Raw genomic sequence first — 14,179 nt, 5'->3', positions numbered from 1 at the left:
AGCTGTACGTGCACCATTGATTTTGTTAAAATTAATGCATAAGGTGAAATTAGCCAAAATGCTAATCTTAGCATGATTGCTATCAGTAGCATATTGTCTGTCATTGACTTAGTCCATTGAATATACAAAACATGGTTAATAAGTACAAAAATTAGTTCAAAGCTCATTTAAGGTGAAATGATAATGCTCTGGCTTGCGCAAGTCAGTTCTATAACCTGAGACAAAATACTACATAGATTTAATACTATTGCACTGCCTATGGTGATGGACTTGTCCATTGCAAGTCAGTATTATACATTCTAATAGGTTTGACACTGTTGATCACCAAAGCGAAGTGACTGAAGTTCTTGCCGGATCCATCACCGTATTTCTATGACTGATCTAGTTCACTGCAACAAAACAACAGCTGATCCCAGTACTCAATGAAATTTAGTTTATGACTGACGACTATAAGCTTCGCACATGTGGTTCTCACTCACGGTCCGAAATTAAAAAAAAATAAAGACAGTCGGTAATTGTTTATTTCTCAAAATTTTTCAAGCTTCATATACAAAGGATTTTAATTCACACCCAAAAATTCAAAGAAGTAATTTTATATAAGCAAAATATAAATAGTCACAGGAAATATTTATTCTTCCCACAATGCATTGTGAGACCTGCCTCAGCGCCTGTTTGTGAGACTACTCCCTGCCTCTTTCTGGAACGCGTTGCTATGGTAATTAATTATCTGGACCTGGGCTGGCTCTCTCTGTCATAACCTGTCAGACAGTATGCTGGAGACAGAGTTTCTATACTTAAGACACTCAGCGTGACGCTGTGGAGACAAGTTGTGGACAATCCGTAAATCGTTTCGTTGCACCGTCTTCACTTTAGATAAGATGACAGGCGTATCTACAAACTGAAGTTTGAATGGCATTTCTAGGTGAATTTATGATGACACAGTGATTACTCAAAAATAAGGTATTTTTAGGATCTCGCTCCATTGAAATGAATGGGGTTTTTGGGGGGTCTTCTTACCCAATTTGTGTTGCTGTGGTAACTCCAAATACCACCAGAAATAATAGCTTCCCTCCCCCCTGCCCCCGTGATCAAGCCGCAATTTTTGATACCACATTTGTGGGGGTGCACGCAGCGGTTCTGGCCGCATTACGGTTGACGGAAGAAAAATAAATAATATCCAGACATTCTATTGGGTGAAGAACAATAGGTGCCTGCCATGCAATGCATGGAGGCACAGCTGAACCCAGTACTCAATGAAATTCAGTTCAAGACGACTATAAGCTTCGTACAAGTCAGTCACTGCTCTCCCTATGCATTGCTATGGCATGCCCCAATAATAGTCAGTGCAAAGTAGCCTACAAATTTTTTGGTGGGGGGAGGTGAGGGACCTGGATAAAGTCTAGGGGGGCACTGGCCCGAAAAAGGTTGAGAAACACTGATCTAGAACAAATTAGATGAATGCTAACATATTCATCAAATTTTTAAATCAAAGTTCAGATAGATTTTTTATTTTTTTACATTCAGGCATGTAAAGATCCTTCCTGCCATGAAAAGTGTGCCTCAGCGTGTGTGTTGCTGTCGTACCCACCCGGACATGTTATCGGGTGAGCAGGCCGAGTTGTTGCCCGTGGAAACGCTGGTGTCCATGCTGTCTGAGCTCTCCAGGCTCAGGGTGTCGTATGGCTGCTCTCCAGCCGATGGAGGCTGGTGGTGCAGGATGGAGTGGTGCACCAGGGATGGGGGGCCCGACGAGTTGTGGCTCAGAGTGGGACTGTTGGCCATGAGGGGGGAGTATGAGGCCGGGAGGTGAGGGTGGGAGCCGTGTAGCGCCTCCCACTGGCACTGGGCCTCGGCGGCGGCTCTCTGCTTGAGCTCAGCCAGACGGCGGCGCTGTTCCTCGATCACCTGCTGACCTGACAGGAAGAGGAAGAGAGAAAAGGAGTGGTGAATTCCTTTCTTGATTTGGATTTTAGAGGGAGAACAGGACAACAAGCTGATCTGGTCTGAACGCATCTGATGTATCTCAACCAGTAGGTCTGAGCCACGGTGGCGGAACCTGAAACTGCTGCTGCGCAAGTTACTCAGCAGTTTGTTGCTAGGTAACCAGAGAGTAAGTAAGTTATCCACCTTGGTTTACTGTCTATTGGAGGTTGAACAGCTAAAGCCTTTCCTCCACCTGCATCTCCCAGAATGTTGTGCAGTTCTGGATAGTAGTTCAGGGGATATTCTATATACTGAATATTGAATATTTTTAAAGTTGTATTGTCTATTGATATTGATCACCTGTCTATCCCAATATATATTGTTATTGATTTAGTACACATCCAGCTATGTGCTCAGGCCCAAAGCAAGCAGAACATCCCAGCTCCTCTGAAATTCTCTCTCAACATGCAGTAATCTCTGGCAGAAAGAACTAGCAGAGAAAACTGATGGAAGAAGAAAAAGGATCCATGTTACAAAGAAAAGATAATACAATTTTTCTTGTTGTTATTTGGTGAAGATTGAATGAGACCATAGAGAGGGGAGGAAAAACGAAGGTTGGAGTGTGAAATGAACGTCGCCTCTGATGGACCAGTCAACAGAGCCAAGAAGTCAGGCTGCCAGGTTTTTATCATCACAAAGCCACATGCAGAGTCTGGGCTTTGTTACGCTGAAGCCTGCAGGCTGGATGCTGATTGGCTGCCTGGTTGTTATTGTAGCTTTGTCTGCTTTTCCATTCAGCCTCATTAATGAGGCAGAGTCTGACAGAGCCCTCGTTTATAGAAGCAGTAACAGATTCATAGAGAAGCTGTACTCTAACGTAACTGCTGTCTTTGATTCACATTTGTGTGACAAACACAAAATAGTGCACAATTGTGGAGTAGAAGTAAAATTGAGCGTTTTTTCCCCCTTTTGCTTTGAAATAAAATTTACAAAAGTGAGATTGTTATCTGATTCCAGACCCCTTCATCAAGACAGCTCTGAATGAATGAACCGAGGATCTGCCTCGCTCATGGTGGCAGCATGATGGAGCCCTGCTGCGTTATTCTCATTGGCTCTTTTTCTAGTCTTTTCTTCTTTTTTTTTTGAGGCAATGTTTAGACTATTATTCCCTGGATGTTCTTACTTTTTTATTTCGGGTTAGTTATTATGATGCACAACCGTGACAACAATATGTTGTTTTCACAACTGGGAGAAGCTGATTTACATCTCAAAAGTTCAAATTTTGACCCAGTTTGTCACGAGAGTCTTAATACAGGCCCTGTTTACATAACAATGATCCAACAAAAATTTTATTTTTGTTTAGTTTCTGTTTTTACATTTACATGAAGACGTTCTAATTACAGTCTTTGTTTACACAGTAAGGGTACGCATCGAAAAGGTGCAGCGCTCTCGCCACGCCACCTAGTTGGTGCTAGGTTCTTTAGAACTAAGTGCGCATGTGTTAAAAAAAAAAAAGATCTACTTGAAAGCACATCGATTCGCGTTTCCCCATCAGGTACCGTTCCCCCAGATATTGGGGGAAAACACGCACTGTGTGTGTCTGATTAGGGCGCCATTGGAAAAAAGTGGGATAACTTTGCTGAAACACATTGTTTGAGCTTTCACAGTGTCCGTAGTTCTCTAGATAAGAGCACTGAACAAGTGACTGCTTGTTATGATTGGTGAACAAGTACACATGTATTTTGGCACCTGGGCGGTGCGGAGCGGTGAAGAGACGCTGAGGGAACCGAATCTGGTGGGGAAACACGAATTGTAGTAACACCAGCATTGTCAGTAGTTTCTTCTTCTTCTGTGGATTATAGGAAGCAGCCATGTTTTGCACCATACTGTGCATGACCTAGGGATTCCCTGACAGAAAAGATCCATCTATTCTGTTTACAAGATAACGGACACCGTTATGTTTCAGAAACATCGCACTCTGGAACCCATTTTCAAACTGTGCTGTTGTCAGAGAAAACATTTGGTGGTTTCATGTAAATGTACAGTACATACACAACAAAACTCTTCCATTTTCACCAGAAATTGTTGTTGTGTGAACAGGGCCACAATCAGAGGGTTCATCAGATTTATTGCAAGACTGACTGCTACTGGAGACTCATCACCATCTACCACTCTTTGAATATGCTTGTTTGTTATAAATTGCAAAAAATTTTTTACTGATCCCAAATGTCAGGTCTTGCCACAAATCCTCAGGTGGGTTTAGTTCTGAACTTTGAGTAGACCATTAGAACACCAGCATATGTTTTGATCTAAACCACTCACATACAGATGGCTGAAAGTTTAGTGTTCAAACTTTTGCCATGAGGGCCAAAATTGTCAAGTTAAAAGCTCCCACTGCCACAAAACTAGTTTCTTTCTAAATTAGAATTTAAAATAAATATATAAATACGAGGACATTAAGCTGTTTCATTTCAGAGACAGCAGCCGGACAAATGAGGAGGACAACGTAGAGTCCTGCACACGATGACATCATCTACCTGCTGAGCTCTCCTCTAAGAGCTTCTGTCTGGAGATCTGGGAGTCTGTGCTGCAGCGGTGCGAGGAGAGGCGAGACGTGAGAAGGAGCTGGACAGCCRACGGAGACAAATCCGGCTCCAGCAGCCGTGGGTGGGCTAAATAAGACACTGCGCTCTGATCCACTTAGTCACACATGCAGCTCAGAGACGAGAGGCAGACGGAACAATATCCAACCTCAGTCTACCTTCCATTGCCACCTTTCATCACATTATGTCTGCATGAACTGAGTTATGCATATTGTGTCTGACCTGTAGAAGCTTCTGACAGATGAAGGGATATTTACAGACTAAATATTACAATCCTTCCAGCCTGTTACCTTTCTGCTGCAGAGCCAGCTGTCTCTTGGTCTCGATGTCCTGCAGAGTCGCAGCCAGGTTCCTGGGTAGGCTCCCAGTGCTGCCGGCGGCCAGCAGGGGGCTCTGCTGGGTCACAGAAAATGGGGTAAATACATGGCACCTGGGGTTGCCAGATCTGACTGACAGTTTCCATCCCAAAAACAACTCCAAGAAATCAAAACAAAACAAAATAAAATCTGCCCAAATCTCAACCAATGATCAGATTTATGTTGATGTTGCCAGATATATTTAAATACATATATGAATGTATAATCTTGTGTCCCATACGTCACTGACTGGATTCAGAACCATTTTTGGTTGTACTTTATTATATTATATTGACACTTGATGATGTCGTTTTTGACAGATTCCACACAGTTTGAAATAAATGAATAAAATAACTGCAATATCATGGCATTTCATTTAAAAAAATTGTGCTACTCTGCTGCACAATGACAACCATTTCGAAAGAATTTTCCTCTGAACACTTTCTAAAAAGCTGCCACATGTTGTGAAAAGCAGCTCAAATTTTAACAATCCGCCCAAAGCTGTTTTTCTCGACCAAACGTGTTCAAAAGCAGCCTGACTGGGTGGAAACCTGCCCAACCTGGCAGGGGGAGGACGACACCTGGCCTCTGGGAGGAGGATTTATCCAGCCGGCGTACCTTGGAGCTGGTGTTGCGCCCCAGTGTCGCCGCTCCGTGCTGCAGGGGGGACGAGGAGCCTGACTTGGACTGATGGAGCGGAACGCCGGGATCACTGTCCAGCTTGGAGCGAAACACCTGACAAAGGGGAACGTTTCACAAAGTGATGACAGAGTAGCAACCATGTGACAGTAGATGGGAGTGTTGTGAAATGTTGTAATGTTTTCTCATTTGTGAGTCTGAAAAAATGTTGCAGTACTAGGAAAGTAGGGCAATACTTTTATATTTTATTGGCTATTAGGAAATAGCTAATAAACATTTTGCAGTTGAAGCATGYAGCTTTGATTTTAAGAATTTTTAAATTTGTCAGTGAAAATCKGTTCTTAAAAAAAATAAAAACAAAATGTGTCTATCTGCAGGCCAAAACTCAACCATTGTTGATTCAAGKTTGGGGGCCACATATAATCATTCCAAGGGCTGCAAACGGCCCCCGGGCCACACTTTGGACATCCCTGATCTAAAGCTTCAAAGTTCAATCAAATTTAAGTTTTCGATAGCCTTTTGTTATAAGCAAACAATTTCTGTTTCATGAGTTTTTTTGTTGTAGAGGATCAGCTTATTTTCCAGTAACTAAAACTGGAACCTGGACTATCAGCTGAGATTACTGTGTTGCATCTCAGCTCAGCTAACTGCGGTGGCCGACGGGTGTAAATGCGCAGCAACAGAGAAAACATGCAAACAAAAGTCCCTCCTGCTTTGCTCGACCAAAACAGCAGAAGATGCCTCATCAGCACTGCGGGATATTGAATGAATGAATGAATGAATGAATGAATGAATGAATGAATGAATGAATGAATGAATGAATGAATAAATAAATAAATAAATAAATTCAGTGAACCAAAACATTTTACAGCTATTACCTGGCTGAATATCTGTGTTCCACCTCCACTCATAGAGGAAAACTATTAGGAGTTTTTAAAACGATTTGCCGGGAGACATGCTTCTCTCTCKGTGTACCGAACCTGGAGCGCCCGACCAGCTGACAGCTGCTGCTAATGCAGCGGGAGCAGACAGGTCTGAAAACGTYGGAGCAATATTGGAATTAAGTGATTTATTGATGTACTCCTCATTTGTACTGAGTATTTCAGATCTAAATTCTCACCTAAAAACTTTGTAAACAATCATTTTCTGTAATTTTAAGTGTAACACAGAACAAATAATTTTGCCACCATTGCTGCTTTTGTGAAAACCTGTTTTAAAGGATCCAGACCCTAAATTTGGACACAGCTGATTTTTTGTTAGACTCCCYCTAGTTTTCAGCACTTTTTGTTTGCATCTTCTTTTGTTTGCTGCACTTCATTTGCTTTTTGTTTGCGTCATCTCTTCTTGTTTGCTGGATTTCATTTGTTTGCGTCTCTTTTTTTGTTTGCATATTTTCTCTGCTGCTGCKCATTTGCACCTGTCGGCCACCGTAGCCAACAGCTTCAAAAGCGTTCAATGAAAACAGAGTCTATGGATTTTTATGCTTTTTAGCCATTTTACTGAAATATTTTTATTTTTTAATAAAATAAGAAAATATCACAACAAAATATCAGGTGAAAAGCCTCATTTTAGAGATGCTTGATTTCCTTGTTAGCATGTAGTCCACATTCCGGGCTGCTTAAGAAACATTTTAATAAGGAAAGCACCAATAAATCACTGGATTCTTAGATGACAAATCGATCTTATCCAGCAATATGTCTACCTTAAAAAAGTCTTTACAATCAGCCACCGTCTGAGGGATAACAGACTGACTGTCTGCACTAGGAATGTACAGTATATCGTCACCAACATCAATATCGGCCAATGTTATGTCTCTGTAAATAAAACTGTCCTTCAAAATAAACGAAAACATTTTGTCTTCTTTTTGAAGCTTTGGTCTTCAGTTTGAGACCAGAGCTTCAAATTGAAGACTTTTGTCATCTAGTTTTTGGTAGAAAGAGAGAAAGAGAAAAGTGATAAATCATTCAAATAGAAAATATTGAGCTTGTTTTAACTTATCATGCGATTAATTGATTTATGTTAAACCAAAGGAACAGGACATATTAAACAACAACTCTTTAGAAAGTCACTTTGGTACTGGTAACCAGCCCAGCTTTCCTGAACCCAGTATGGAGCATCGTCTTGCATCAAGACACAAATGTACTTAATTAGGAAAAAATGAATTTTACCTTGTTGAATCTCAACCATTGTAAAAAATATTAAACTGCAGACTGAATGAGTTATTGGTTATTTTTCTTTGTAAGGTGGGCAACTTAAAAAAGACACACACAAAACACAATCTTGCTTTTTGACAGTGAGTCAGCAGGACAGTGACGTTTGGCAGCCCAGAAAACACAGCAGATATGGTGAGGAGTGAAAGGCTACCTGCAGTACCGGTCTGCGGCCTGACGGCGACTTGGCCGGCAGAAGGGGGGCACCGAGCTGTGTGGGGCCGGTCATCAGCTCCAGGTACCACTGCTCTAAGTCTAATGTGGGGAGGTGAGGCCTACTGGGCTCACACTGGTGCTGGAGAGCAAATCAGACGAGCAGCAGACAGAGGCAGAGCACCAAGGTGGAAAGCAGGGAGGAAGCAAGAAAACATTAGAAAGCATTGAAAGAGAGCAGAAACGGGGATGAAATGCTTGTTTCAAACACATTTTAAGTTCTACTTAATATTCTGCTGCTAGACGCAGACTTTATGACTGACCAATGTTTGAGCGGCTCATAAAGGTAATCCAATCTGAATTAGAGACCGCCAGGATGAATGTGGTGAGACCGCCATGGAAAAGTTGAAAAGTGTTTAACTTTTGTTGCTGTTGTCGCTATTCCCTCTTGTGTGTTGGGTTCACCTGAGTGGCAGACACTCAGTGAACCACTCAGTGCTGTTGGTTGCACCTGGTGTGTCGAGTCCAGCGGGTTTTTCAGCTGCTGCATTCCCCGACTCTGGACTTCAGACATAAACTAAGTTTTTATTTACTCCTTATTTATGAAATGGCGCACATTGGAATTACAAAAATTAATTTGCTTAGTAGAAACACAGCGATTTTGAGCAAACTCATGTTTTTTGATCAAAAGTTTTTGCGCTGCATCAGAAAGTCTTTTTTCACATCGTAAATGAGTTTGTAWCCAGCAGCAACGCAATTATTTGTAGGCACTGGCCTCCCTGGACAATGAGCAGCTGGCTCAACCAAAGTCCCACAGTATTGCACAATTCATTAAAAGTTGAGTTTGTCATTCAAAATTGCTGAACTTATCGACGTCCTGCAAAATCCCCAACTATAATTTTCTAAAAGTGCCGCATACGTAGCAGCTCCCAAGCTCACCGCATTTGTCACTCAAACATCTCCTCTGATGGCTGATGATGACGGTCTAAAGGCTCAAATATAAATATAGCTCATGCGACTGTTTACATCCATCGCGGCCATGATTATGACTTATTGCGTAAAAAAGACTTGTTCAAGTGTGATTTTAATTTAATTTCTTATTTATTAGATACACTGCAATTGCAAAATTGTGGGGGGTTTTCCAAATTAGCAGAATATCTACAAAGTTTTATACACATTAGTAATGAAAATGCAGCTGGTGTGAGACTACTGGCACCAATTGGCTGGACCTCTGTTAAATTGGGCCAGTCAATTTAAAAGGGACTGATTATTTATCCAATGACATAATTTATGTTAAATATTTTTAGCTGCCCTTATTTTGCAGGAATTAGTTTTTACTTTAACATTAAAGAGTTTGTAACTGTCAATCACGATTGATGCGCAAAAGCAATAAAAACTGCAAAGCAAAAAAAGAGGGAGAATACTTTATATAAGAACTGTATTTAGCACTTTAAACAATTTGAATACGTCTCTTAAATCTCATCTTACCTCAGTTAGCCACCTGCATACCTCTAACTGAGACACAGGCATTTCTATTGCTTACACTCCTAAACAATTACTCCTGCAGGAGAGGGAGAAGAAGAGGGGAGGATAACACACACCTCCACAGACAGAGAGAGGGAGGAGCCATGCCGAGAGGGGAGGCAGGAGAAGGTGGGGTTTCCTGCTCCAGGCGGCAGGGGCTGGTGAAGCGGGGAGGTAGGGGAAGACTCCACCTTGGGCATCCCATAGATCTGATTTAACTGGCCCACTGTCACATACTCCTTCACAGGTGGAACACCCACACACAATGGGAGGCAGCAGGAAAGGTGGGGGGAGCAGAGAGAGACAAGTCAGCCAGACCAGAACAGCAGCAGGAGGGAAACAGGTGAAGAGGAAACAAACGCTGGATTATCACTAAGAAACATCACAGTTAGTTTGGAGATTTCTCTTCTGGCATCTCCAACCACACAACAACTTGCTTCCAACAAGCATGCCTTTCTCACACTTCTTCATCAATCGAAAGTCACAGCAAACGTTCATGCGGCACAAAGCCAACCAGCAGAGGGAGCAACATGACATGAAGATGGAAGRATGGGAGGAGAGAGAGAAAGATATGTCAAGCGTTAGGACAAGCAGGAAGTAAGAGTACCTGTAAGTACAGCTTACAGGCTTCTGACAGCTTCACGTACTGCTGAGGCCTGGCCGAGGCGAGGCAAGAAGCAGACAGGATGAGAGGCGCTGCCTTCTACAAACACTACCACAACGCTCGTGTACACACAACAATGCTATGGACACTTGATAGCGACTCTGGTGACAGCCAGACACACTCTGAGACAGACGTCAAATGTGGCCGACACACAGCAACACGTAGCTGATCCGCTTGGTACGATGGCCAACCTGTGGCTGCTCAGATCAACCGGAGGGAAAACACTGAACACCAGCAGATCACAATGTGGTCACACCAGGGGGAGTTCACTATGAAGCAGGACCAGTGTGATAAGTTTGTTATGAAGACAGAATTTACAGGGTTCCTCGTTCCACGTTTTACCAACTCAAAGTTAAGACTTTTTAAGACCTTCTTAAGACCATTATGAATGGAATTTAAGARCGACATCTCCACGGAAATATACAAACTTCATCCAACCAACAGGCAATAAATTTACACTTATCCACTGTAGGTGCAACAAAGCTAGCTGGCTAGCTAGGAAAGGGTATGTTAGTCATAAGTTACCAGTWACCCTYAACTGGGTTGGACTAACAACCCAGTCAACCAAGACTTGGTTGACCTGCAGCAAGTCAACCGTATTGACCTGCTGCAGATTCACCAACTCAAATAACAGACATTTTTAAGACCTTTTTAATGCCACCTTTAATAAGATTCAAGACAGAACAAAACTATAACTATAGGGAATGGTTGGGGTTGATGCTGCAATACAATCAAGTATAGCAAAAATATAGACAACATGTTTTGTCAGCTAATTACCAATAGCCTCAACCGTCTTGAGTCACAGAACATGACAGAAAACTCTAGCAACAAAAAATATAATCTGAAAATACAACAGTCCTGTTAAGACAAAGTTTAAGACTTAATATTAACATATTAAAGACCAACTGTTTTTTTCAAATGAGCTCAAGACATTTCAAGGCCTAATTTGAGATACGTTAACCTAAGACTTTTTAAGAATGTGTGGACACCCTGGTTTAGTAAGCCGATAACTGAAGTATTGCTCTAAATGAGCTGACCCTACTTCACAATACAGGTCACTGCCTGGTGATGGGTGAGGGACACACCACAGCAGAGGGGAGAGCAGCAGGCATCATGCGGAGGTCAGCAGGTCAGTTACCTCTGTGGGACTGCTGGGGAACAACCGACAGAGGGGGGGAGGATGTAAGAAGGAAGGAGAGACTCCACACAGGGAGGTCTGGGAGGACCGGACATCCCCCAGCAACAGCTCAGCCTCGCTGATATGGAGAGTTTCCTGTTTGGACAGGTCAGGGGAAGGTACTTTTATTGGCCACAGTCAAGGTTGGGGACTCTTCAGGTGACTGGAGCTTCAGCAACATGTTTCCATTGAACTAATTCATGTGATACTCAATAAATCATTAGCAATTAAAGCAAGAATCAGCTGAAAAACCTATGACTTGGTCTCAGAAGTTGCATTAAATCCAAACAGCTATCGCAGACTTTATGCTAGTCTACAGTCAGAAGCCAGGAGATCTGAGTGAGGTGATGGTGAAATGAGTAGGGTGTTGGAGACTAATCTTCATCTTTTCACTCACCTCTCTCATGGCAGAGGAAGACTTGGGGAAGCTCTTTCCTCCGGTCAGGGTGTGGTATCTCTTCTCTAGAGCCAACAGTCGCTCCTTCTCCTGGAATAAAATCAGAATTTGGAATATACTGACACATGCTTTTCTGAAATTCTCAGACTTTAGGGGAGGAGGCGTTTTCTTCCGTACCTTTTGGAGCATTTGCAGCGCAAGGGTCCGGTCCTTGGCCAGCCGCTCACACTCCTGGGTAGCCTGTTGGCCAAGCTGGCTGGCCTGCTTCTCCAGAGCAGAAACCTTTTCCTACACAAGAGAAAACAACAACCCGACCCTCAGGGTGAAGGTTTTCTAACTCTAGATGCAACCACAGTCATTTGTCAGCTGAACAGTGCAGACATAGCCCAGGGTCTCCTGCTACACCTGCTAATAGATGATTAGCATCCAGGGCTACAGTACCCATGTTTTCATCAGCCTTTTTTTGTATTTGAAAAGTGACATTAGAAATTATTGATGGAAACAACAGAATTGATTTTAACTTTGTAAAAAAAATAGTAAAAAAAAGAGTGGTTAGTAAAAAAACCTTCAGGTGGTTTTCAGCTCTTCTGAAGAGTTAAAGCGCAAAAGTGGAGATAGAGACACATTTGTTGAATAAGTTCTGGCGTAGCAAATTATCCCATCCAGTGATGGGTCTGTGCCTTACCAGAGGCTCAGAACTCTGAAAGTTTCTAAGTCTAAGCTTAAAGGGTTTTCATTTTTTCTAAGATGTGCACTCCATGCTACTTTTCAACCCCAGCATCATGTTGATTACAGCCATGCATGGGGTCAACATTCGCTGAATTTACTTTACGTAGTCTGATTCACTCACTCCAAACCAATAGAAAGAAATACTTCTAATTTGCATTTTCTTTTTTTTATTTGCAACGTTTCAAAAGTTTAGAAAAATAATTTGCATGACAACAGGATGGAGCCACAACTACTGTTGTATTGTTTCRCTGGTTTAAACCTTCTGGGGTTCCTCACCTTCCTCTTGGCCATGCTGCGGTGGTACTCTGCCTTCTCCTGAAGGAGCTGCTGGCTGAGCGTCTCCCTTTCCTCCTCCAGGCTGCTCTCTCTCTCCAGCTGCTGAAACTCCAGATCCTCAAACTTCTTGGTCCCGGCTTCCAGTGCCTCTCCGTCCTAATTGAGCCAATCAGAACATTGTGATTGGAACAAACATGCAACAGCATGTTGCCCACCCTTGAATACGGTATCCAGCACTTTCAAAAAACCAGCAGCAGTTCTCAGCCAAACAAACGAAAACACTGGCTTTCAAGCTTAGTGTTTGATGGATGATGATTTGAGCTCAACTGATTGCCACTGACTTGAATTTGTGTGAATATTAAATTACTTTAGAGTGAAAACTTACTTATGTGGRTTGGAAAGTAGCCTATTAACATGGGAGAGTAAATCTGCAGCATAGGAAACAAAGCTTTATTTGAAATGAAGTGATTCACTGTTAAAAGAATGTATAAAGCTGATCTTTAGAGCAAATCTATGTAAGTTACAGTAAAATGTTTCTCTGCCGCTTTAGAGAAGCTGAATTGCAGACAGGATAAAATTTTATTATCAAGCCTCTTGAGACTGCAGCCCAGACAACCTGGATTGTTAATTCACATACAGATGACGTAAGAATTAAACTGTCCCATTTAACAGGAGTTTAAAATAAATAAATTAAAAAAAAAACCTCTACAACACCCCAACACAGAACAAAGTCGTCTAGGCTTTTCAGGCTCAGCTTCTGTTTATCCTGTTTGGCATTTCTACTCTTTTCACTGCTCAGTTCTCTCCATGTGGACGCATTAAACCAAATGAAGCAGAATCGATATGAACCAGGCCATGACATGATTTCCATGAAAGCAGCTACGAGGTGGAAGCCAGTAAAAACACAGAAGGGGTCTGACACAGAACTCATGTTACTCTGTTATGGCTGTATGAAGCCGCCTCAGCTTTAGCGATGGCATCAGGAGTAGCTGAGGGGATTGGGTCCTGATGCGGCTGCATTGTGAGGGGAGGTAATGTTTCCTGCAGCTAGCTGCTACACAACATGTGTGATGAAGTTTCTCAGAATTACTCTTAACCAGCAAGAAATCAGATTTGTGTATCTGACTGATGAGTTCTTTGGTTTAAAGTCATTGACCTCCAGCAGGTTTTACAACATTTTACTCACAGATGAACTGGACAGAGTGACTACAGATGAAAAGAGATCTTGTATCATGGGGTCTTGTGATGATCTGAATCCATCTCTTATTTGGTAGCGTAAAAGCAGCTACCAAATAAGATATCAGCTAGCTAAAAACTTAGTTGTGCTAATCCTAAAGCACTATCATAAACATTAGCTTTGCTAATGTAGAAGCGATTTACCAACATGGGGATTTTTAGCTAAAGCACCAACTTCAACCGAAACTCTACCTGCCCTTGAAAGACTACAACGCCCGAGCACACCAGGTTAATTTTAACATTATAGTCTAAATGTTCTATGATGCGCCACTCATGAGTGTTATGTGTTCCT

General features: G+C 42.2%; 1 protein-coding gene across 1 annotated transcript in view; it reads right to left on the bottom strand.

The window, feature by feature from the left end:
- Nucleotides 1-14,179, bottom strand: part of phldb1b (pleckstrin homology-like domain, family B, member 1b) — a 144,007-nt gene that overhangs the window by 13,636 nt on the left and 116,192 nt on the right. Inside the window, 9 exon segments of the mRNA XM_017308210.1 lie at nt 1,589-1,913; nt 4,817-4,922; nt 5,501-5,617; nt 7,886-8,026; nt 9,486-9,647; nt 11,211-11,345; nt 11,647-11,736; nt 11,824-11,934; nt 12,652-12,936. Of these exon segments, the coding sequence (XP_017163699.1) occupies nt 1,589-1,913; nt 4,817-4,922; nt 5,501-5,617; nt 7,886-8,026; nt 9,486-9,647; nt 11,211-11,345; nt 11,647-11,736; nt 11,824-11,934; nt 12,652-12,936 (1,472 nt within the window).

The sequence above is a fragment of the Poecilia reticulata genome, linkage group LG13, assembly GCF_000633615.1.
Source record: "Poecilia reticulata strain Guanapo linkage group LG13, Guppy_female_1.0+MT, whole genome shotgun sequence".
In the NCBI taxonomy this organism is placed as follows: Eukaryota; Metazoa; Chordata; class Actinopteri; order Cyprinodontiformes; family Poeciliidae; genus Poecilia; species Poecilia reticulata.
The sequence above is the reverse complement of the archived record's forward strand: the minus strand, read 5'-3'. Positions and strand labels throughout refer to the sequence as shown.